Genomic DNA, 26,462 nt, shown 5'->3' with positions numbered 1-26,462 from the left:
CCAATGAATATTTAATATGTTATTCTGACAATTATAACGAACCAAAACCCCTCAGGTTCTTCTTCAATCGATTACCAGATCCTCTAGATCTGACAGAGACAGAACCAGAGTTCTGACAGAGTTATTCCCAACTTTGATAGCGGCACACCCGAACAGTGTCCCTCATAACTTTGACAATACAGTTAAGGATGCGTCAAATAAAATGCAACTGCAAAATTATCTTGATCGTTTAGGTGACTGGGCTGATGCGTGACAGCTGCGTTTCAATGCTGACAAGTGTAAAGTACTTCACTTCGGGAAGAATAATGAACAGCAAGATTACAGTATGAAAAGACATGGTTGCAACGAGAGAGTTATGATGGAGAAGTCTTGCGTGGAAAAAGATCTTGGAGTTTGTGTTGACGAGGAGCTAAAATTTTCTAGGCATATTGAAACGCACGTTAATAAATCCAATGACCTGCTTGGGCTGATCAGACGCTCCTACGAGTACCTAGATGTAGAAATGATGAAGCTGTTGTTCACCTCTGTCGTGAGCCCGAACCTAGAGTTTGGAAACGTGGTGTGGTCACCGAGACTTGAAAAAGGACAAAAATTTAGTAGAGAGTGTTCAACGACGAGCAACAAGGATAATTCCTAGCTTAAAAGGCAAGTCTTATGAAGAAAGATTGAAGATTATGAAGCTTCCCAGTCTCCGTTATCGTCGCCTAGAATTTGAAGCAAAATCAGGGGCCACAGCTATAAACTAAAAAACTGCGGTGCAACTCATCCATGCGACAACACTTCTTCTCGCTTCGAGTCACTGACATGTAGAACCGCCTCCCTGAAGATATTGTTGACGCTCCGAGTATGAACGCGTTCAAGAACAGACTAGACACGGCCATGCAGGAGCATATGTTTAGTCTTGAAATGCCTCGTATCCTACGGAACAACTGAAATCTAGAAACGATTTTAAACCTACTGTCCGTTGAAAAGACTTGATCAAAAGGCCTGTCTATTCAAGAAAAATACAAGAATTGGAGACAGGGGCCTATTCTTCAATGCCGAAGATACTATACTATGCTAATTACATGAAATATTCCGGGAAGTTCAGGTCACTGATCTGACCAATGACAGCGACCGCTGGATCTGATTGTTTTCAGACGTGGCGTAATATAATTTAATAATATAATAAAATACTAAAAAAAAACTTTAAAAAAACACGTTTTTCTTGTGGACTAAAAAGTAGAAAATAAATTATGGCTCGCCCCAAAAAACGTGGGTCGGGTTGTACGTTCACCATCAAATTTCCAAAATTCGTGTGTTGTGTGCTTTTCGCTTTAATCATAAATCTGCCCGACCCACGTTTTTTGTATGCACGAAAGAAAATTCTTTTCGAAGTTCTGTAGAAAATTGTATTCGAGGGGATACATTGTTGTTCCCGTATTTATCTTTACATTACATCCCGTATTTATTACATTTCATTGAATAAATACGCCTGGAAACGTGCAACAAATTATTGATTATTGTATTGTCATCGTGAGCTGAGCTTTATTAAAAGTTTCAGAGCGCTAGCTAACGGGAAAGTTGGTGAAATATCGATTGCAAGATTTGATCATCACAGACAGAAGGACACGAAAGCGAGCAAAGAAAAACGTGGTAATGAAGCGGTTTCAGCGTATATTAGGCCATAGGCCTGTCGCAGATTCCTAACTTAGCAGAACATTCACAGCTTGTTGCGGTCTCGAACTCGCAGCTCGTTGTTCCAATTCTGCTTTGCTTACCCGTCTGGCCTCCTCGCCAATTCTAACTAGCGCACAGAGGGATCGAACCCGTGCCTCTCTGCGCCAATTCTGGTACTCTGAAATGTAACCACTGGGCTACCCTGCCCATTTGACGCTGATTAATGGAGTGATGCTGTCGACTTGCTATGTTAGACGGTAAAAAATAGCACAAAATTTGTTGTTGCTTAACTAAAGTTACTGGGTCATTAACGAAAGTAATGACCAAGCTGCAGTTAGTACAGAAAGATTCAATGCATAGGAGTATATATAGCAATAAATTGTTCATAAAAAGTACATTTTAAAGTAATTAATTTTTTTTGTGTCGTTAATGATAAATTTTTCTTGAATTCCGCTTTTGACACGTTTAATATCATAAAGCTTTTAATGCCCATTTTCAATTAAAACGGATGGAACATAAGCTAACTTAATTGAAAACTAGTAAGAAATATTAATTAAAATATTCTCGCCTCTGCGCTATTTACATAGAAGCCGAGTAAATTATTTCAGAATTATTGGTTACGAATTGATGGAAAAAGGCGTGTTGATGCGGCTGAAATCGCCCATTCTACCGTTTTAATTGAAAATATTCGTGAGTAAAAATGAGAAAAGAATCCTCGCCACAGCGCTATTCGCATTTATATGTGTGTATTTACTTTTATAATCTTCGTTAATTCATTATTCGCAACCAATAATTTCCTAATTATTGGTCCCGGTTTGAATGAACAAGAATCCCGATCCGGTATGGCTCACATTAACGCTCACGCACTTCTGTCGAAGTGGTCTGAAAACTCTGAATTGCCAGTTCCGATTTTATATACCTTTTGCCACGTTCCACTTGACAATATTCATTAAGTTCTTCGAATACAACAATATAAATGTAAGCAAGGCACCATTGTAGTGAGTGATATTAGCCCAGATATTTTTCATTTTGTTAACTTATTTTTAGCCGAGTAAGGATTTAATGACATGAACTATCGCAATCTTCCTGCTGAAGTTGAGGAGAAATCGCTATTGTCAAAACACGGAAAATCGGGTTGCAACTGCGAGCGTTAACGCTATGTTATCACTTTACTTTTGTACGCCGTACGGTGTGATCCCGATTATTCCCGAACCTTATTAACAAGCTAGTATGTAGAATGTTTTTGTATTTGTTAATTAAGTATCTCTCGTATATCTGTGTTTGATCTTCCTGTTAAGGATAATTCCGTAAGAAGAGTCTACGCAGTCCAGAACTAATGCAAGCCACCACAAATCTGACAGCCTGACTCTGAGTCATCTACCTACCTTGCCGGAGGCTTGCCCTAGGTCTACATAATTTTTTATGACTTTTTTTTAATCATGTATTTGCATGTATAATGAAAAAAATGTGTAAGAATTATTTAAATCTATGGACAATCTCAGCCTCATAGTAGTAGTAACATATATTTCAGAGGCAGTTGGAACATTTTGCTTTTGAGTGGGTCTTCCTGTTCTGCTAGGCTGCTTGAGCAGTAGAGCCTTGAGGATTTGAGTGAGATTGTAAAAAATTTTATACAAGAAGATGGCCACTGCAGGAGTGTCCGACAGTGAAGCTTCTACTGACAGCCTTCCTTCTGTCAATGCTGATGACTGCAATTTGACATCAGATGAAGAAACCTGGTAAATTGTTTTATCTGTTAATAGGCCTACTTTAGTACTTAACATGGAATGGATCATCTGTTTAATTTTCTATTTAAATATTTAATTTAATGAATTGAGAAGTTATTTTGAATTATATTTTATGTAAAAAATTATATTTATGAATATATGTATGAATATTTATTTAATTTAAATGCATATAAAAGCTGAAAATTTTCATTTGCATGAGCCTGTCAGGTCAGGCTAAAAATTCAAATGAATTATATATATATCGGGCCTAAGTTCTGGGAAAATATCATGAAAAATATTTATTTGTTTTAACTTCTAAAAACATTTGAATATATTTCTGAATCTTGCTAAATTTGGGTATTTGAGATTCCTTGAAAGTTCAACGTGAATTTCAGGACATAAACTAGCAGAACAGTTTTGCATGCTTCTAAAATCCAATCTGCCTCTAGGCTTGCTCCAGAATATGCAGAATGTGCCTCTAAGCCATATTGCACTATGCAACTATAGACATGTTTAATATCATTAATCAATTTTGAAAATAATCACTTAAAAATCAGTATTTATTACAAAAACATGCCATATTTCAATAAACACAAGATAAAATTAATCTTTGAACATTTTCAGAATTATTACAGCATTATTTTCTGATTTTATTGTACGTGTACTTTTAAATGTGTGGTATTAAATATTATTAGTAAAAAATTATCTGTGACTTATATCCATATGTTATCTCTAATGAATAAAAAAAATTTCAGGTTGTTTGCATCACCAAGAACTGATGCAAACTCAGAACAATGGCTAAGAAAGGACCTGGATGATCCATCGCTGTTCACAGTGCGGCGTTCCCTACTACACAAATTGGATGAAATAGCCAACACTCCTCGAGCAACACCTCAACACACACCTTATGATACACCTAAACATACACCCAAGCACACCCCCAATGATACGCCCAGGCAAACACCTGATCTCTCATCTTCTAGTGCCAACACATCTGCTGTTGTTACACCTGACTCGCCTCCTCATAGAGGTGAAATTGATACTCGGACTTTTGTGAGGCAACGGAAGAAAAAGATTCCCCAGCCTGAAATAAATGAAGAAATAGCTGACGAGAAGTTTTCCCTAGTCAGAGATATCAACAGGGAAAATTATGCCAAGAATCCTAACAGAATTGAAATCAATGGAGATGCATATGACAACAAGATACCTTATGAAATTAACACTCCCCTTCGATATGACAGTCACAATTTTCGGAATACAGCCCTCCATAACCAGCTACAACAGAAAACCAGCAATCATGGCAGTTCTTCTGCTCTATCTACTGGGTCTCTTGGTTCAGAAGAAGATGAGCACCTGAGCAGTGCTTCAGAAGGGAGCTATTGCAAAATGGCTGATGTAGAAGATGTTAATGCTTTAGCTAGATTGCAAGAAGAAAGTTTGAAGTTACCAGACTCTCGCACTAGAGACCATGAGGAGAATGTAAAGCTTGCTTCAGCACGTAGCAAAATGTCAAGATTACCTGCACCCCGCAGTGGTAGAACTTCAGCTGGAAGCTCTCAAGAAGACTTGCTTGGCACTCCAGCATACCGACATTGTAGTCCTCGTAGACCCAGTGATGCTTGGACTGGTCTGTCTCCACCCATCAGCCCCTACACTAGCAACTCTAGCCTTAATGCTACCAATGGTGGCACCAATGGTCTCCGATTACCTAACTCCTACGCTGCTCAGTATGGGTCTCCAGTAGGATCTAGAGGAGGATCTCCTGCTAGAGAGCCACCTCATCCTGCTCGGCAAACTCCCTCCAGACTAGCTGCTCCTCAGGTGGGATTTGTGAATGCTCATTAAACAAATTTTCAAACGGTCATTTATTTCACTAATGTTAGAAGTAAGTTGCATTAGGTTTAAGTTAATTGCTGGTTTTAAATCCACTGTTGTTGATTACCTTTTATGTGTGATAAGAAAATTACTTATTATTGTTTATTAAAAAACCTTTAAAAACTTTATCTCGTAATAGGTGTTCATAATCAATATTGTTATCTGCTACGTGCAATCTTGCAGATTATTATTTTATAATTTGTTTTTGAAGAAATTTCATTGATTATTCAGCCTTTATTTGTTAACTTTTTATTATAATTCTGCAATATTATAGGTACGGGGCGTGGTGCGCAGTGACCGCAGCCGCCTGGCAGGCATACCTCGCCCTTCAGGGGGCAGCCCCGCCACGTCTTCCCCCCTCCACCGAGCCAGTCCTGCTCGCACCCCCGTCAGGAGTGGGGGTCGTGCCCCTCGTGTCACCCCCACCGCCGCTGCCCTCCCTGCCCCCCAGCTGGTGCATAAACCTCCTCAGCGAGCCCCGGACTGGCGGGAGGGATGTTATTGATGACTTTTTCCGTGTAGAAATGACGAATGTAATATTTTCCGAACTGGCGTCAGTGCAACTTATTTCTGGCGTCAGATAATGGTAAAGCTTTCATCAGTAGCTGTGCAGTTTGCGCCAGTCAACGATAACGCGTACTTCAATTAATGGTATAGCTTGTGTCAGTTAATTTTACTGCTTACATCAGTTAATGGTATACTGCTAACATCAGATATATATACTGCTTGCATAAGTTAGTTTTTTCTCAGTTAATGTTACTGCTTTCATAACGGCAGGGGTTATTAATGATGGTCATTTTGGAAATCAATGACTCTAATTCTCGGCTATTTTAGATAAAATTTAGGGGTTAAATAACGAATACCATTTAGTGCTGTAAAACTTTTGTCTGACCTTAAATGATCAAATTACTAAAGTTCCATCTCTTCATTTTTTTTTCATTTACTCCATGTTTATGGTGAAGCATATTACCGTTTTTTCTTTACGATGCTTACACTTATTATTAATGTTGGATGCTCTATTGTTGTTTAATGTGATAGCTCAAATAGATAAATGTATACCTAGGTCTCTCTTTCTCTCGTTTCATGATATTCAATGGAGCCTCCTGCTCTTTTAAAGATATATCCATTTGAATCTTTCCTGTCTATAATTAGCAATAGTATTCAATTAAAAGAAAAAAAATGTTCACGGAAAATGCTCTCACTAAGGTTAGTGACTTAGTGTGGCTTGCTCCTATGCACGTGGGAAAATTGTTCTGGAATAAATGTGTTTTAGGTTTTGTTAGGTCGTTAAAAATGTAATCTAATGCCGCATATTTCATTAGTAAGTATAATTTTATCAGTAATAATCAACTTCATAATTCAAAGTGTTTTTATTTAAGCTGTTTGAATTGTTTTCAATGTGTGAGTATGGTGATATTTCTGTTTTGATACAGGTGGAAAGATATATTTGTATTTTGTAGAGTGCACACAACTTTGTGTTCAGTAACAATCACGCTAAGAAATTAAGATAGAAATTGGTCGTTGGTGTTAGGGTCCCGATTTTGTATTTATTATAATGATACCTGAATTAGTTTCATTTTGATGTTGTTACAAGAGGCTGGGGTTAACTTATTTATGACAGCACTCCAAGACTAACTTCTTCCGTGTTCAGCTGTTGCATTTTATATCTTCAGCCACTGATGTGACTTTTAAGGTTTGCTTTTATCTATTATTATGGTTCATTTATTTGTATAATAAATATGCTATATTTATTAGGTTACCTCATTGGCAGAATGAAGTGCCCGTTTTGCTTTCAAAATAATTATTTGCTCTCTGATACTTGTGAATACTCAAATTAATGATGACCAAAATGTAATTCAGTGATTTTATCCTTATTGTTACTTTTGATTAATTTATTTGGAACGTTAACAACCATAATGCTTTTGCGTCAAGGGTCTCTGTAACGCAGACTTTCTTTCACGTCTTGTGTTGATGCCTAGTTTATTGTTAGTAGTAGCCTGAACCATGGATCATGGATTTTGAGTATCAGGACCTTATGTAGATAGATTTTATAATTGCAATGTTCCAATTTCACTGGCAATAAAATTTCTCAGAATATTGCAATTGGCATCAACACTGGTGCTTGATAAAGATGTATCGTATATATGCCATGAGTTTTAAGCACTGAAATATATTTTAAGTAATTGTATGCAAAGGATTCACATTCCTGAGGCATGACACTGCAAGCACTTTTATTACTCCGGTCATATTGAACTTACCTGCATAGGCTTGAATGTGAAATTTTTACCTGGTTTCTTCTCAATCTTGCTCATTTATTTAGGCCGTTTCCAATTTGTAAATCTTGATATTTAAGTGGGTTTGAAATTCGAAAAAGGCCACTAATCTTGTAGAAAAAAATGCCTTCCAACCTAAATAAGAGGCATAATTTAATTTAAAAGTGATTAGTTAAGAAATATTTCATCGAGCAACAAGGAATTTGTTTTCTACAATATCCATGATAGCACTCGTCAATTGCATGGGAAAAAGAAGAATCTTGGCTGGCCCAAGTCAGGAGAGGTAGCGTCCGATATTCAGCCTTTAATCGGTGAAATTTGTACATTAAAGCTGCTTGGTTATAGGTTCCCAATAAATGATTTACATGTGTTCATAATAATGAAATAAAACCGTTGGGTTTTCCTGTTCCGTTGGCTTAGTTTCATAATAACCGTTGGCTTAGTTTACATCTTTGCATCTGGGAGAATTTTACCAGTAACTAATATTCGTAGCTGCACTTTTCATGTATACGAATGTGTTCTTGCTCGTTTGTTTGCTTTGTCAAGTGCCTATCGTTTAATGAGAGATGCCGCTTGCAATGATGTTGACGTTGTTTGGCTTGAGTCCAGCATTATTGCTGCTGCTTAAGTTTAAAGCTTTAATTCTAATATTCAGCTAAGAGCTATTGCTGCTTTCTGAATTAGAAGTTTCAAACTGCAACTGCGGTGAAAATTTTATGATTATTTAAAATGTTTAAGATTAATTTTACACCATACTAGCTTGTTTTTGGTCTTTCTAGAAACGCTATTATATCTCGAATCGCCACCGCAATTTTATTCTTGTAAAATATAGCTTGGAAATGTTGGCCGCGTTGAAATCTTCAGGAGAAAGCACCATGTTCATTATAATATTTAGAGCTTGAGTTATTTAAGGTTAATACTTTATACTTATTATTTCGTTACTATTTATGTCCTCTGCCGCCTATTAACTGTTAAGTTCCTTTTCTTCCTTTTATTTATGTTTATTGTTAGTTGCGTTGTCCAAATGAATGTATATGAACTGAAATTATAAAAACCTAGTCGAACGTTTCGTAGTTTTTCAACTTTAATTTGGTATAGGAAAAGCTTTCTGTTTGAGTATCAAGTGCCTTAATTTCTCTAATGTCCCTTAATTCATCGAATAATGACTCTGCTTTGTTGATATCCATGTCTCTTCCAGTTCCATCTCTTCTTAAATAATTTTATTTTACTGGATTTGAACATGTTCTTTAATGAGACATTCTGCTAATGTTCTATTTTCAGTCAGAAAATTAGAAACTTACACGCGTCGTGCATGGTCAATACAATGTAGAGTTTCAATGTGTCAGAATTATGTAACCATTAACATGTGTTCAGAGCTAATATTTTGTGGCGAAGAAGGGAACTGCAGGAAGTCAACGTGTTTTTATCCTATGGACTACAGATAAGGAACTGGGAATCATGGATTAATATTCATTTCCATATCTTTATTAAACGATGTGATTTAGTCAGTTTTTGCAATTTTTCTCAACTAGAGTCAAATCAGCTGTCTCAAAAATTGTTGTAGAATTCGTATTTTGTTCTCACTGTGATACACCAGTGCTGTGTGTCTCTGCCGTGACATGCAGTGATTTGTACGTCATCATATCTACAACACAACGCTCGTACCAGACGTTCGTATCATATATGCAGTTTCACATTATAGTGGTGTGCTTTCAAATACTTCTAGCATAAGTCCAAGAAATGTTGATTTGGCTTTTGTTAAAATTTTTTAAAATGTTTTTCATAGTGGTAATTAGAGATCGAAGAATTACACGCGTAAATTTTAATTTAGGATGATCTCGATGAGTTTAGGATTAAATTTAGGATCCCTTATGATCGCGATGAGTTTAATGTTTTGTCATCATGAGGCGACCTCCTTCTTTACCCCGAGCAATAGGAAGAATTTGAAGTCTGCTGCTGCATCTACAAAATTATTTAACGTTCAGCTGTGTGCAGTTTCTCAGCACATTTGTTGTTGATATTGCGGTACTGTCGTAGATGCAATGGGTAGATGCTCCATTGTACGCCTTAAAGTGTAGCTAACCCTTCATCCAACCAAGTCCAGTCATTCTATTACACTTAGAAGTGATAAATAACTAAATGCAATCATGTATGACTGCATTTAGAACCTAACTTGTGTGACGCGCGGCTTTCGATAAATGTACTGAGAAACATAGACTGCTTCATTTAAAGTTTAAGGTTTCCAAATCTTCGTTCGCTTCACATAATAGAGAAGAAGAATGCAAGTGACACATGGGATTTAGATTTACTGTCCAGCTTGTGCCGTCCTGAATGTGTGGGATTGCTGCGCAATCTTAAGACAATCGCTCACCTGTGAATTGTGCGACCAATTGCTGATTTTGTTTTACATAGTAATAAATGTCTAGGATATTTTCAAAACGTCTTTAGTTCTCTAAAAAACTTGTGCAATTGATACTAGGTCATTCGTTTTAGCTTCTAAATGCAAACCATACGTTTGTGTTATGGCAGTCTCAGAATGAGCAAGGTTGTTCGACACCTCCATTTTCAAGTTTTAGTGAGGAATTAGGAGGTAATTGAGATACACGAGTCTATATTGGTCTACGGATTAATTTCTTTAGGTATTTTGGTGAGATTCCTAACACTTATTTGTGAAATGCGCGTGTTAGGCCGTTTATATGATGAGGAATTACCATATCAATAGCCTACAATAGGTCACTCGTTAATATTCAATCTGATGACAGCGCAATATCTATGATTAGAAAGAACATTTGTTAGACAATGGGGTGTGAAATATTAAGATATTGGTAGACTTGGCAGCATTTCAGGCGACACAAGTTCTTGCAGTTAAGAGGGCGCGCGAGTAGTTCAGATAGAGCCTTATATACAGTGGGGGGAAATAAATATTCGTACACTTGAAAAATCGTATTTTAATGTATGTAAGTACACAAACTTAACAGGAAAAGTGATTTATTGTTGCATTGAGATTTAATTTCTTTTGATAGTATTTTTGAATACTATGCGTCTCTATACATAATTTAAATCACTTTTCCTGCTAAGTTTGTGTACTTACGTACATTAAAATACGATTTTTCAAGTGTACGAATATTTATTTCCCCCCACTGTATACTAAGCGTGGATCCTGTTGAGCTAGTATGCAGTGAAGCATTCATCAGTTGCTATTTCAACCTCGATTATGCCGAGTTATTGACAGCAAATTGTATAATATCCATGCAACGAGTATAATGCTATTGACTCGCCTACATTTCAATATGATACGAAGTAATCAGTAGTTGCAATAATATTACTACAGATGTTGCTAAAATGTAGGCAAGTGGACATTTGATGTAACAGAGAAAAACGCAGGTTGTCGAATGGGTGTAATGATAACACCCATGTAATTTTTCTCACTTGATAATTCTCAATGGATCGCTCACGAGAGGAGTCCAATTTAGTTCCTTATTTCCTGATCTCTAAATCCGTTAAATTGTCTTTCACTTCCTTCTTGCAATTTTATTTTATGATGGCAGTAAACGAAACAATTGAATGCGATATTTTACTTCCTGGCCGTTACCACAATTACGATCGAATGCATGCTTTCAACATAAGAAAATTGGTTTCTGAAACCACAACGTTGAGCGAGATTATTAAATGGAAATATATTCTTACCAAAATATGGTAATAACTTGGCGGACAACTCGTACCTTAGGCTTGGGCATTAAAACAGCATTGTCGCCCAACGTAGATAATATTTGAGGACATCATCCTTTAATTAAGAGAACCCAGATTATTTCTTGTAGGTTAACATGTTTTATCGCACGCGCACGCATTCCTCACGATATAAAAAACTGGGCAATTGTCATCAACTTGATCATTACTAGTCTTAGACTCTTAGTATAATCAAGGCGCACATACTGTGTGTATAAAGTTTATTTACATTCACATTGAACTCGCAGTCAGCAGACACAAACGAGCGTTGGAAAAGCGCAAAAAATATATCGGCAGTCGTTGTAGCACGGTCAGAATTTAACTGCGAAGTTAGTGCAAGTATAACCAAACTATTATATACTGTTTAAAATTAAGACTTCAGCCTGAGCAAAACGGCCATTCAGCGAGCATGAAGCGGTGAACTGTAAATGAACATCTAGACCGTCCAAATAGCATTCACTTAATTAGTAGACAACACCACATATATTTGACTTTCAGATACAAATGATGCATTTCTGCAGTTCCATCTTATCAATTACACTAGAAGCAAGAATAAAGCTGTAGGCAAATTTATTCACGGCACATATAATGAAAGTAATCGTTAATTCAATCCAAAGAATTACATTGTTAATACCCAGTGAAATGTACGAACGCCCTGGCATGGTCAGAAATATCCCTTTAACCTTGCGCAGGTGCGTCAATAAGCCTTGAAATATCAAGTTAGTTTCGATACTAAGAATTAGATCTAAGTTTCAGAAGACGTAAAAGATGAAAAAGTGCACAACTGAATGAAAGTCTTCAAAATATTGTGCACGTGATAAGGGAAAAATTCCATTCGATTTTTTCAACCCATGAGGAATGATCACAATAACGTTGGTTAAAAATGCATTTTCCCGTTGTAACCTATGAAACAGACGATCGTCCATGTCAAGGAAAACGGCAGCATTTGCAGCTGGGAATTAAAAAAAAAATGTTGAGAAAACGCCACCATTCTTACATTCCAACGAAAAATTGAGTTGGTAAAAGTTAGCTGGTTTCTTAAAATGGTAAGGAAAAGCTGGTGCTTCGAACAGTCCTATGAATAGAGGGAACTACACTAATGAACGAAGATGTGAACAAAAACGAAGTTAATTCGAGTACAGCTCGAAAATGCTCTATCGGATGGACTTGGCAAGAGACGAGACTGGTGCCAGAGACCTGCCGGGTTTTTTGTCCTTGACCTGCGTTGGCCAGCACTTCCACAGCCTGATGGTCTCATCAGCCGCCGCGCTGGCTACCATTTGACCGTCAGGAGATGCCACAAGCTCCAGAACGCGTCCTGTGTGGCCTGTAAATTGACAAATATTAGCTGAGGAAATAAATGATATAGTAATGCTCATTAAGAATTGAATCCATTTGCTACTAGGATGAAGAAAATTAAAAAAATATAACTCAGTACTCACTGCAGTGAGTGACAGAGAGCGCATTTTCTCGTCGACGAAAACTTGAGGTCACGGACAGACGGACGGACGGACGGACAGACAGACAGACGGACATGGCGAGCACAATAGTGCATTTTTTCCATAAATGAGAAAATGCGCTAAAAAGAGACAATTTAAACTAGGTACATTATTGTCACTCCTACGAATTGGAACTGCACAGGGAAAACGCATAGACATTAGTCAAACAAAGTCGCAACCCTGCAACATGAGTGACTTATTTATGGAAAGATCTTCTTGCCCAGCCATGCAATAGTTTTACTCTCTATTCGGAAAGCCGAGCAAATGGAAATTCATCCATAGCCATTAGCCAATAATAAATTTAATAATTGATAGGGAATCTTCGAGCTTCTTAGTGTTTGTTGTTTGAACTAATTCAAATTCTTAATTCTTGGAACAATTAGGTTGTAAGATTACGCTAAGAAATTACTTCACTGAAATACAACACCAACGAATAAATTTTATTTATAACTATCAGTGTAGTTTATGAGCATTAAGATCCCACAATATATCAACAGATTGCGTGAGGTTCTGACAGACCAAGCGACTCCAGTCGCAAAACGGTGCTGCGTTATGCAATCATTGAATAAAATAAACACTGCAGAAGACAGGAGGTCTTGTACATCTAACGCGCTGAAGCTGGCATAAAGGAGATTATCTAATAGCAATGAAGAACGAACAAGGGACAGATAAACACAATGGAAGAAACTCGTTTCCACTGGAAGCATTTTACCGATAAGGAAAATAACTGGAGAGTGCAAGGAGTAATGCCTTCAGAGCCACGAAAGCTCGCAGCCGAGACCCTTTGATACAAGGCGCTCGACGTCGGGGCGGCTGAAGGTCATAATCAAAGTAAAAAAAACTTACTTGTAAAACTTTTACTTCGGTAAAAGTTCTAAGTAAACTTGGCACTGACCAGTTAGGTCGGCGACTTTGGTAAACGTTGGATACTTCCATATAGTGAGCTGGTGGTGACTGAAGCCATGTCCTGTGATCAACTCCTTGTACGAGGCGTTCCAAACAAGCGACGATACCTGAAATAATATACATTTAAAAATTACTTTTTAAAGACAACACTTCCAAAGAATCCAGTATCTCCAATCTTACAGATGTACAATGAATTACTCATCTAATTTTCGAAAATTAAAAAAATTTACTTTTCAATTTTTTTAATATATATAAATTTTTTAATATATAAATCATTCCAAAATTATTTATTCTGTTAATTGATTCATGCATTGCCTCTGATTTCACACAAGTGTGCAAAATTTCAGATCAATTAGACAGGTAAAAGTGTGTCAAATATCAGTTATAAGATTTGTAGCTGACAAAATTATTTTTTCAGTTTTTTTAATATTGAAAAAAAAAATAAATTTTTAAAATCATTTATTTTGACATTTGATTCATGCATTGTCTCCAACTTTACACAAGTGTGCAAAATTTCAGATCGATAAGATAAGTAGAAGTGTATTTAATTTTGATTACAAGATTTGTAGCAGACAGACAGACAAACAGACAAGAAGTGAAGTTAAAGAGAAGTGTTGTAAAATACAAATTTGCTCTAGTGATCTCACATGATTTTATATTCACATAAAAATTTAAGACGGCGCTTGTACCGTTGGAACAAACATCATTGCCTGATTAAACTTATGCAGTTGCATCTATCCGCCAAAAACTATAAAAAAGATAATGACCTCCAGATAATAAGGCAAGGCTTATGCAGCAAGAACACTCAAAATCTAAGATAACAGCACATTGAAGTGGCCAAGAAATATCAACCTGCGAGTTGGTGAGCACATCTTTAATGCAGGTTCCGGAGTTTGCATTCCAAATGCGGATCGTACGGTCGGCTGTGCCTCCTCCAGTGCCCAACACACTGCTCTGCCAGGGGCACCATGCAACCGCCTGAGGAAAACAACAGGAACGGAATATAAAGATCTACACTTGAAAAAATCCGTACATATAAAAATCATGCTACAGATGGATAGTTTTTAACTTCGTGCTGATTCGCTACTTCAATAAAGACAATTTCTTATCAAATAGTCCAGCAGCCAAGGCCGCACTAATTCACACCACTAATGTAGTTGTTGCGGGGCATCTTTAACTTTTAAAGGAAAAAATACACTAAATCCTTCATCTAGGTAACAGTTTTATGACACTGCTCAAAGCTTTCTTTTAGCAGTTTTTTCTATCCATAGACAGTCCAGAAATTTGTTGTTGTTTTCATCGAACCGGAGTTCATTGAAAACAATCAATTTTTTTACCCTAAGTGGTATGTCGCTTTCTCCTGAAGATATATCTCCTCAGATAACCATCTCCATTTGACCTGCCATGTATACTGTACTCTTAATAAATACTATTCAAGTTAGCAACATTTATTGAAATAAAAAACGGTTTTGATGTGTAGTCCTACGTAATCAGTCAAAGTTGACGTAAAGATCAACCTTAATACGTAATTAGAGGTATTCAGACGAAATGAATGCAAAAAAAAAAAAATCGGCAAAATTTGTCCTAGGGTCGAATGCAGCTTCTGAGTTTAATATTAGTACACATAACCGTCATACTGCAGGAAATTATTTTGACCCTTCAGCGCTAGAAAACTGAACCAAATGTATTATTTATTATTATTATTATAAAATTTCATTTTATGAAGATATGGAATACGGGACTGCAGTGATGAATACAGGAAATGAGTTAGGAATGCAGGAAACTATAGAGGAGTAATATGAGAACCTTAACAGCAGCCTGGTGGTTGGAGAGGCGGTGCAACGCTGTGGTGTTCCTAGCGTCCCAAATATTAACGATGTTGTCGTTCCCGCCAGAAGCCAGCAGGCGACCCTCTGAGTTCCAGGCCAAGCCACACACCTCCTGTTGTGACCAGGTCTTTAAGTGAATACACAATCATAATTCGTACTAGTGGCTAAACTAATCAATAAATGATTTGAATTTTCAAGTTACTTTGGTTTTCACACTTTCATTTATTTTAAACCCACTTGTTGATTTCAAAAGCTTGCAGTGACCTCCATCAACCATCTACAAATGGTAAGTGCATTTTCCTGTCCATCTAATGTACGCTGAACATCAAATATACGACGAATGTAAGGTTTTGTACGACTGTAATAACTGACCTGGTTATGCGCGTTGACGACAGCAGTGGCATGCTGCGCGACCCTCACATCGTGATGGATGATCTGACCAGACCGCGCCCCAGACGACATTAGCGCGGCGCCCCTCCACGCTAGCGTCGCCACGCGCCCCTCGTGTCCCGCCATCGTACGCATGAGCTTCTCCTGGCCCACGTCCCACAGCTGAACCTCGCCCGTACTCAGACCAACGGCCAGCACGCTACCTATTGTTAATATGGAATATAGTTCAGCAAATAAAAAGTGCAAGCAGGCTATAAAAGGCGTATGTTCGAAATTTGTATCAAAGTTTTGAATTTTTGTGTGTCACCATGTCTACAGATTTGCATAAATCTTTTATTGTAGGGTGTAATCAGGCCACAAGCTCACGATCTGGTTGTGCAGGACGCATTTCTCAAAGTTATATACTCTGTTTCATTTGACCAGCATCAAATCTCACAAACTTTACATCAATTTAAATTAAATTAACATAGGACTCTCGTATAAATAATGTTAAAATTATCTCAAGTTGAGAATATGGTCAAAGCATTTAAAGTAACGTGCCATCAGTAATCCAAGAGAGTGAGCAGATGTAGTCTGGTGACTCGACTTGAGTTAGATTTGCTATGCTACCGTCACCAGCGTTCCAGACGTAAACACTGACACCCAATGCCACAACAACATGGTTGTTGCACGACCAATCCACCAAATGCAAATCTGACGTAAAAAAGGAAAAATCAGACAAGTGTTTAATAAAATATTGGTTAAGAATATTTTATCATTATAAATATAAAATGTAAAACATGTTAAAAATACTCCAAGTCTCATAAATTCTAGTCAATATTTGTTAAAAAAAGATCACGGTCCGAATTTCCAACATGGTATACAAGTAGTAGTAATTAATTCAAATGAAGTGATATCAAAGAAGCTGATCAATTGTTCAATAACTTTGAAATTAACCTAGAAAATAAGTGAAAGTGACACTCAACAAAAGGTGTTTTTGCACTGCATACACCAACATAGATAAGCTATGCAATGATGGAAAAAAATCATACAGGCATGAGGAAACTAGTATTGATAATAACGAATTTCTGGGGATATGTTATTGTTTCTTCTTCTGAGATATGTTGACGAGCACAAAAAATTTTGTTTAGATTATTCTTATTTCACATCAATGGTATTACTGGCAGCATTCTTGCAAGGTTGTTAATGGAACTCGCTAAATTCTCCCTAATGACATAGGTACCAATGCAGTGCCTGGTCAACTCACAATAATCATCCATGAACTCCGGTGCATCCAAAACTCTCTCAGGCTCTGAAGGAATGTGTCTGGTGGTGTTGGTCTTGCTTGCAGATGCCTTAGTTGCGCTGTACAAAACCTTGTGACTGTTCACTGGGTCTGTAAAATAAATAAGCGCCGATCAAAGCCCTAATCCAAAGTAACGCATGTCATGAATGTTGCTTTTCAATGCAAGTGCGTGACAAGGCAACATCAGACATGTATTATTCAAGTATCAACATACTAATAGGAAAAAGTGGTGAAACATGCACCACCTTTCATGATGAAGCTAATCAATTATAACGTTTTCTAGCTTTTTGGGCCACAACACTATAATGTTGTACTTAAACAACAGTTATTTTCAAGGTTATTAAATCTTTTAAACAATAGCTATAACATTCGATATAACAATCAATAATAAAATTTTCTAGATTTTTGGGCCACCACACAATAATCACCTACTTTAACAAGTTATTTTCAAGGTTATTGAATCATTTAAACAATAGTTACCTAGAACATACAATAGGTCATCAAGTGTAGAACACTTCTACATCCCAAATTTTGCACTCACTATTATTCTTAGGAGCCTGTGTGCTAAAGTGGACAATGCGCTGGTCCAGAGGCTGACCATCATTCAAGTTCTCAGCCAGGCGCTCACGATGCTCTCTCTGTAGACATGACACTATCTGTGATACTAATGGACAAATTGGATATAAATTATATAAGCAATCAAAATTTTCCATACATAAAATTCTACACTGCAATTTATGAATAGTTTATTACCTACATTTCACATTGGAACAATGAGATGAGATACTCTAGAATATATTTGTTTAAGAGCTTTGTATCTTTAACAATAGGTCGAGGGAATGGGCCTGGAAATTAATTTTTAAACTGCCTCATCTTTAAAGAGCTAAAATCTTGTCTTCAGTGCATGGTTGCAGCAAAAACTGGGCTGCTTGATCTACAAACAGTCCTTCTGTTGTTGAGTGTAGCTCCTTTCTTGCCACATGCAGGCCTACTTTTATACTTCAGAGCTCAATATAGCTCATATTTCTGTATTAGATGATCTTCTTGCAAATGTTGAATGCAGCTCATTTGCATATCCTGACTCACCTGTAGCTTGAGTCAAGTTAAGTGTAGCTCCATTTCTTGCATCAGCACATCTTGACTCACCTGTTGAAGAGTAAGTTCCTCTTCCTCCACTATCAAGCCTTCATCTTTCCTCATCTGCTCCATGATCAGCTGCTGTGAACGCTCCAACTCCATTTCCTTGGGTCTTACCGGTATGAATCTGTGCACATAAGTCAAAATAAAAATATGAATAAAGATGAAATATATGCTAATCATTTTTCTCCAAGAAAATTTGGAGAGAGGTGTATTATTCAGCCATCACTTTTGCGAATGGTGGGAAGTTTTTAGCAATAATATTGATGCATCATACTACTAGAACAAAAAATAAAAAATCTGTAAAATAAAAAATCTGTAAAATAAAAAATCTGTAAAATAAAAAATCTGTAAAATAAACTGACATCTTTCAAAATTCAAAAGAGAACTATTATGCCACTCACTCACACCAGACTGATTAATTTGAATGCTAAACACAATGAGGAAATAAACCAAACAACAAATTATGGGTAATTTTCCATGACACATTCCTCCAGCTGAAAAAATAAAGCAAATAAACTAAGCCTAAGCAATAACCAAAGAAAAAAAATACAATGCAAGAACTTACAGTTTGACATAAAAACATCAAAAGAAAATTATGCTAAAAATTAGTTTGATTGTAAGTGATAAGCAACTGACCTGTCACCTGCGTAAGAGTTCTCAGAAATTCTGCCGGGGGTAGTGGGAGTGATGCGGGTTGGTGTTTTTTGACGTACAGATAACTTCAGAGTCCTACTGGGACTCTTCCCAAGCTTTCCACCCAACAATCCAGAAAAATTGTTGGGTGGAACACCCAACAAACCTGAAAAATTTTCAATTCAAATTGAAAAATTAAATTTGCGGCAGATGAACTTGAGGTAAATTTATCAGATAAAAAAGTATTAGTTGGCTACAATCAAAGAATTAACCCTTTACGCCCTGGCGTGACGAATTCGTCACACAGAAAAAAACTCCGGTTTTCCAACAATTTCACGTTTTCTGTCATTTTTTCGAAAAATTCACACGAATAAAAAAAGTCTTAGATTTATTTTTTACATATGTGTACCAAGTTTCAAAGTTATCTGTCGGTAAGTAACCGAAATAAAATTTCCAATTTCCAATGGCAATGTCCAATTTCTTATGGAAATTCTATTTCGGTTAATTACTGACAGATAACTTTAAAACTTGGTACACATATGTAAAAGATAAATCTAAGACTTTTTTGTTCGTGGGAATTTTTCCTAAAAAGTAAAAAAAAAAACGTGAAATTCTTAGAGAACTGACAAAAAGGGGGTACTGTAGAAATCTATCACATCCTATGATTTTTGAGCTACAACATCGAGACGCATATCATTCGATGCGTAAGGACCATATCTATCGATTGGTCCTTGCTGTTTTTCAAAATTCTAATTTTTGTGGGTGGGGTGGGCATTTTTCGAAAAAATTGGTTTCTCCCCCCCCCCCCTTTTGAATTTCCCCTCCCCTTTTTTCAAAATATTTTCAAAACTATAACGAAAATGAAAAAAAGCTTCGACCAAACTCTAGATCTTTTATTTGCGAATCGAACGGTATATTACTCATTGCTGTAGCTTAAAAACTCTGGGAGGAGATAGGTTTGCAGTGACAATAAGTGTGAATGTTCAGTAGGGCGCGACAAAGTCCCGAGCCCCTCAAAATAGGCATTCAAGGTGACATAGATGCAAGACTAGACTTTACTGGAGCCGAAATTCAGTCAAGGATGGTGGGAACGACTGCATGAGCACCATCCCACACGACAGCAGCCGGGTAACTAAAGAGCAGCGTCTTCAGGTTGTCTATTTATGTGCCCGACCAGTAATTTTCGCCCATATTAAATGTTAAAGAACTCCCCCACCCCTAACCCTTTCACGAACTGTCGTCAAGGCATAAATCAACGTACAGAGACGATTTTGGTACCATTGGATAGGTCAGAATGTCAGCTTTGAAGTGAGACTTAAAACCGAAAAAGTGAATTTTGCGATTTTCATCCCAGAAATTCAGGGCGTAAAGGGTTAAGATCATTAAAATTAGCAAAATATCCCAAGTGTGGTTAATAATTACATGGCAAAGGAAAATAATGCTCAGGGAAGCCAGGGAATGTAATTTCAATAAATTACACATATCACAGAAGACTCTGGGCTCTACAACCTGTATTTATAGGCAGAGGTGGAGCAAGAATTGTAAAAACTATCAAGTAAAAGCATAAATTTTTTGAGTAAAACTAAGAAATTTAAGAAAAACTTTTTACCTCTGCTGGGGCTCTTTGAGGTATTAGTTGCGGTAGACCCAAAAGAGGCATCCAAGAGGAATGAGGAAGCAAGAGGAGTTTTGTTGCGAGGCGTGATGCTCAGACCCGCCGAGAGGTTGCACAGACCTACATAACACACATGCATGTAATCATAGTGACTTACATACTTCAGCCTTTTATTTTTACTTTATATTTTTGCACAAGGATACTGTCAACCGGGGCTACTCGGGACAATTTTGAACGTTTTTCATTCATAACTTCTTACCATGAAACATTTTGAACATAAACAAGTTAGGCTCATTTCAAAGCTCTTTGCAAGGGCTATCACATGGCTTCTCCAAAAAAATTCCATATGCTATTCGTAAGGTGCCAGAAGCAAAAAAAAAAAGAGTGTCCCGAGTAGCCCTGTCAAAAGGGGCTACTCGGGACACTTGGAATATACCTAACTTCATTTTAAAACATTTGAAACATGCAGAGCGTACTCATCCATTACTAACAGTACTCTGAAGTCCTCCTCTTTCATTGTAGATGATGTAGAGGTAGAATAAATGACATTTTCTGTGATTTTTACTCGTTTTTCCTTTATTGATATGATATTACCATATACATTAATTACTGTATTATTGATGCGATATTACCATATTATTGATGCAATATTACCGTATCCATGAACATGCCATTGAGCATTTACAACAACCTTATCCACTACAAGCTTCATATCAGCAGCCTTATAGCATTTTTCTTGTATCTGTAAGCTTACAGGACAGCTTGTAATTTCACACCATTTTAATTGGGTTAAGTGAATTTACTATAAAAAAAATCGTGAAAAACATACCTGAAACAGACACGAATGTTTCAGTGACAACCATCATGTTTTGGAGAAATAAATCATAGTTTAGGTCAATTACTTTTCATTCTATGATGCCTGGTGCACAATTCTATATATGACATTCTATGCACAATTTCGTGATGACCGATGATGCAATAATTTTTCGATATGTGAAATTTTTTCACTGAGCGAGGTAAATGTAATCAATATTCTTCGTTTTTAATCAATTTTGTTCTTAACTGGAGCCTTTGCTAACTGAGGTTCTACTGTAAGTGCGTTTTTGGGGATGTCCCGAGTAGCCCTGCCGTGTGGAAATGGCCACAATTTTTTTTATTGAGGTATGCATATTCTGCAAATAAAGTTTTCATGCTGACACTAGTCTGCCACTTTTTTCTAAGTGAAATTTTTTAATACAGCAAATATTTTTTTTTACTACAGACCTTAGCAGAAGTAACTTTTCAAAATATTGTTTTTCAACATATTTTTCAGGAATTTTTCAAAGCTAGTAAATGTAGTATTTTTGAACTTCCTTTATACTACATAGATAGGAAAAATGTTGATGTTTATGCCACTATATTTAGTTTTGCAATATTCCAATTAGTTTTGCTACTAAAGCAGTTTTACGCCTTGTCGGAGGACTGTCCTGAGTTACTCCGCCCGTCCCGAGTAGCCCCGGTTGACGGTAAATAGACAAGTATTTTGTACAGCATAAATTTTACAGAAATGTCCAAAAATTATTATATAATTGGACAAGAAAATTATGATGTAATTGAAAAAAATAATTAGTTTAAATATACATGTTTATATGTCATTCCACATGCTATCCTTGTACATAAAAAAAAGATTGGCATAGTAGGTACTTAATGAAATAATAACAATTTTTTTTTCAAATTCGAATAATCAGTTTTCAACATTTTCCTAACATCACATTGATCTAGAATTATATTTGAGGCATTAATAGCACACCTGAACATATATGGAAAAATATTCAAAATAACAAATAATGTCAATATTTTATCTATAAATCCAAAAAGAAAAACCTTAAAATAATTTAAATAAAAAAGATAAAATGAAGACATCAGTAGCACTAGTTTCAGAATACATACTGTTTTCACCACTAGACGGAAGCCGAGAGACACCTCTTTCTTGAGCTTTGCGCTGCCAACGCGATGATAAACGGCTGCTATCACTTGCATCCATTTTCATGGCAGAATTTATACAGCTGCCAAGACTAAGGTGTGTCATGGTAAAATATGACTAAATAAGAGCTAGATAATCTGCAAATGAAAAATGTATTTAATTTCAACCATTAGTGACCTATTTGAGGCACTGTTTTTTGTATCAATCATCAATATATTAGCCAATGGACTACCAGCTATCCCAGTCTACTACCAGTACCAGCTATCACTTATAAATTTAGTAGTTATTTCTGACAGAGATTTTATTAGAGAAGTCTTTCCAACTTACTTAATTAAATTTCCAACTGCCATACTGATGTTACTTGGTGATTTAAAATCAAGGGTCATTTTCAATACGGCACTTGTTTTACTTGAGGAATGACAAACAAAAGTCTTAGTATATGTGGCCATTCCCTTCAATAAACCCAATCCAGAATATAAAACAGAAGTAGAATTTTCCAGAAATCACTGGTGATGCTCAGATATTGCAGGAAAAATATCTATCCTTGCAATTTACTTTGAAAGTTAGACAAGGCTTTGTCTTCCCAAAGCATGAAATTACAGCAAATGTTGGTGCTTTTTGTGAGATTCTGGCAAATTGGGCAAAAGTCACCCATGAATAAGACAAAAAGACCTTGCTTGTTGGTTGTAGCATTTTATTTTGTATCATTCATTTTTATTGCTCTCACCCATTTTTTTATGAAAAATAAGAAAAAAGTACATACACTCATAATAGGTATTTAAAATCCATTCCATCATAAAATTATAGCTTACACATGTTATTTTAGAAAAAATTCTGCCCAATATTTCAGAATCAAGACATGAATATTTCAGAATATCCCATTATAGGCAAAGCCATATACATGGAGTCACAGCAGACTTTTCTGAGACTTATCCCCAAGTTCGTTTTTGAATCATGTAGATAGACCAGTAAAGTTTCATGGAACATGGATACCAGCATTATCATAAATAAGTCTTATAAGATATTGGCTGAAATTTTGAGTAGAAGAGATTTTGATTCTAAAAACATTCATGGTTTAATACTATGCCATAAAAATAGGCAATTTTTCTTTATTTTTCTTGAATGAATTGGGAAAATGTCATTTTAACAGCAAAACAGGCAACATGAAATTTGCCAGTCTGCCAGATTTACTGACTATTTTGTCTGGTTCACTGGTGGTGTCAGGTGGAATGGCCATTGGCCAGTTCATTATACCATATAGCATATACCATATATCATAGGGTAAACGCGGTATATTCCGACATCGTAGGTAATTCCGTCACCTCTCCAGCTTTTCCTTTATATTAAGCTTTGTTTTAGTTCCATGCGTTTGTTGATGGTTGAAATGGTGACGTCATGCATTTTGAAAAATGTGTCAAATTTGACAGTTGACATGGCTCTACCAAACAGTGAATAACTGTTTTTATAGGAAGAATATTATGGTTTGAGACTTTTAAATACGTCTGTGACTATATTAGGAATCCTTTAAGTATACTTGCTGATTTCAAGTCGTAAATAAATTAATAGATGATTAAGTTGAGATGTTGGATTTAGACACATGAAAACTCATTCTGACACAACTTGAATTGGACACACACAGATCGTTCAAAGCTTTGTACAAAAATTGAAATTTGCTTAATTAAAAGCCTAATAGCTGTTAATTAAAACGTAATTAAGTAGTGTTCAATATTCGTTAGTGTTCTAATTCAAAGCCGTGTTGTATCCCAATACAGCTCACACAGCAAACGAAATTCGAACACGTGGATGTCGGCAATACGTATCAGTTAAATTTGAAGCGCTGACGCAATATGACTCACCACGTGTCGAATATTGCCACACAAAGTGACGGAATATAAGTATTTGGTAGGTTTCCATTCTAAAGGCTTTTTAATAAATATGGCAACATTTTGTGACGTTTCATTGTTGCTGATGCGTAGTTAAGTGTTTTGAGAGTCATGTGAAGGCAACAGAACTTACGTAACGCATACGGTTTTTTCTTTATAGTTTTTCATTTCTCGATGCGCCCTTAATATGTCGGAAATTGGAATATACCGTGTTTACACTATATCCTATACTTTATACTTCAAAATAGCCTAGAAACAAGGATAAAGGCACATTTTTTGCATGCAATTATTGAAAGCCGCTTGTAAAGTGATTGTGTAGATGACACATTTAAAAATAAAACCTACAACATTTTCCAGATTGGTAATTGTCAGTTTGTGTTCAGCAACAATTTATATATTGGATTAAAATAAATACCTACAAGCCAATTAAATTTTTACACAAGGCACAATGTTATTGATAGAAGTGATAGAATCATAGAAATAAAACAATGTACACTACACCTACAAACTAGATTGTAACTGAATTTTTAGAAATTGTAGCTAGGCTATGCAAAATAAATTGTGTCAAACAGGTGATCCAAATCCAAGTGGGATTTGGAATAGGCTGAATAGCTAATATTCACAATTCAAACTGCCATCTGCCTGCTGCCATCCCCAACTGCCATTCCTAGAAGTTAAAAATGCACCATGCTTAAACAAAACTATAGATACTGATACATGGCTGATGGCTTGGTTCAAGCCCAAGGCTTTAGCCTTCAACTTTCAAGAATTGTAGGCTAAATTGTAAACTTCAGACAGAACTTCTTAAATCTAATTTCTAAGTCTGCTAGAGCCACCGAGGCAGCAAAAGCCCATAATAATCCATTGGGATTTGCTGATTTGGGGCTGGGTTTAGGGTAGGTGACTGAACGTTCTCGACCTGTCGAGTGTCGGCTGTCAGTGTATTACTATTTGCCTTTGGGATCTCTGAGAAAGTAATTATTTTAAAAAGACTCTTCAGTCTCGATTATCTGACATAGAAAATATTGCTCACAAATTTACTTTGCCCTATTAGTATCAGCCTCAGCGGCTCAACCTCGCAAGTAGCCTAGACTGGTACTGACAGACAATCTTTCCGAGTCCGACTGTCCGACTGCCTGGTAGCCTGTTAACCATTTTAAATTTCCTTTCACAGATTCTCAACCGACAATTGCCAGATCGTAGTAGATTCTAATAGAATTTCCTCTTTCAATTTCATGCTTATTTTTTTCAGGTCATAATGAATTAATGCTTCATTATTCAGCTTATATTCAATTTAAAATCTTCATTTGATTCTTTTCAAAGAATAAAAAATATGGCAGGTACAATGTGAACTGAAGTTACCTTTTGGAACAGTCCGACAATCATGCAGTTAATTTTTTCAGTTATTTATTCAGACTAGTGTGATAAGGCTAAACGTAATAAAGCTCTATTCATTATAATTAATTTACTGAAGTTATATACTGATTTGAATGAAACATTTACACATTACTTCAAGTAAACTGATTGATTAATCAAAAGAGAAACGTCCGAATTAACGGGAACTACTGAGTTGTGCGGTGTGATAAGGAACTAATGCCTCTATGTAGAAAAAAATGCGTGAACAAATCGGATAGCTGTCATTTTGAAGACATGTCGTTTGCATAGCCAATTTTATTCCCTCCCAGCTTTACAACCCACAACTATTTAATAATAAGGCGCATCGCTCTTGCCTTGGACTTTCTGAATATAAGCAGGGTCAGAATTATGAAAGTTTTTTTAATTAGAAATCTGACTGAGCAGTTGTCGCAAAGTAATACGCAGAAAAACGCATTAATAGTACCCGAGAATGTTGCGGTCTACAAGCCTGTAGACCGCTGCTTGTAACTGTGCAGGATACAGCCCAGGTCGGACATGTGCTTAAGGCTGCGAGAAAACTAAGTGAATCCACAGAGTTTAATTCAGTCTTTGTTAAGAAGGATGCTACCCCTTTAGAGAGAGAAAATTTTCGCAAGAAATGGCAGGAGAGACTCAGGCGGAAAAGCATGGAGACTCGGGTCAA

At 36.4% G+C, this 26,462-nt stretch overlaps 2 protein-coding genes across 2 annotated transcripts; one reads left to right on the top strand and one right to left on the bottom strand.

Annotated features, from left to right (window-relative positions):
• The first annotated feature begins 3,108 nt into the window (after positions 1 to 3,108).
• LOC108680904 (SLAIN motif-containing protein 2) lies at positions 3,109 to 10,437 on the top strand. The gene is made up of 3 exons (XM_018169832.2): positions 3,109 to 3,398; positions 4,142 to 5,207; positions 5,536 to 10,437. The coding sequence occupies exons 1-3, from the start codon at positions 3,301 to 3,303 to the stop codon at positions 5,764 to 5,766; spliced, it is 1,395 nt and encodes a 464-aa protein (XP_018025321.1). The 5' UTR covers positions 3,109 to 3,300; the 3' UTR covers positions 5,767 to 10,437.
• Positions 10,438 to 11,094: 657 nt separating this feature from the next.
• Positions 11,095 to 22,658, bottom strand: LOC108680908 (cell division cycle protein 20 homolog). Its single transcript, XM_018169838.2, has 12 exons — positions 22,487 to 22,658; positions 20,552 to 20,677; positions 18,946 to 19,108; positions 18,316 to 18,433; positions 17,711 to 17,807; positions 17,131 to 17,259; positions 16,425 to 16,577; positions 15,867 to 16,087; positions 15,472 to 15,606; positions 14,518 to 14,643; positions 13,655 to 13,772; positions 11,095 to 12,587 (listed from the first exon to the last, which is right to left on the bottom strand). Exons 1-12 carry the CDS (start codon positions 22,623 to 22,625, stop codon positions 12,415 to 12,417), a joined length of 1,698 nt encoding a protein of 565 aa, XP_018025327.1. The 5' UTR covers positions 22,626 to 22,658; the 3' UTR covers positions 11,095 to 12,414.
• Positions 22,659 to 26,462: the final 3,804 nt, after the last annotated feature.

This window comes from Hyalella azteca, unplaced genomic scaffold (assembly GCF_000764305.2).
Source record: "Hyalella azteca isolate HAZT.00-mixed unplaced genomic scaffold, Hazt_2.0.2 contig14886, whole genome shotgun sequence".
In the NCBI taxonomy this organism is placed as follows: Eukaryota; Metazoa; Arthropoda; class Malacostraca; order Amphipoda; family Hyalellidae; genus Hyalella; species Hyalella azteca.
The sequence above is the reverse complement of the archived record's forward strand: the minus strand, read 5'-3'. Positions and strand labels throughout refer to the sequence as shown.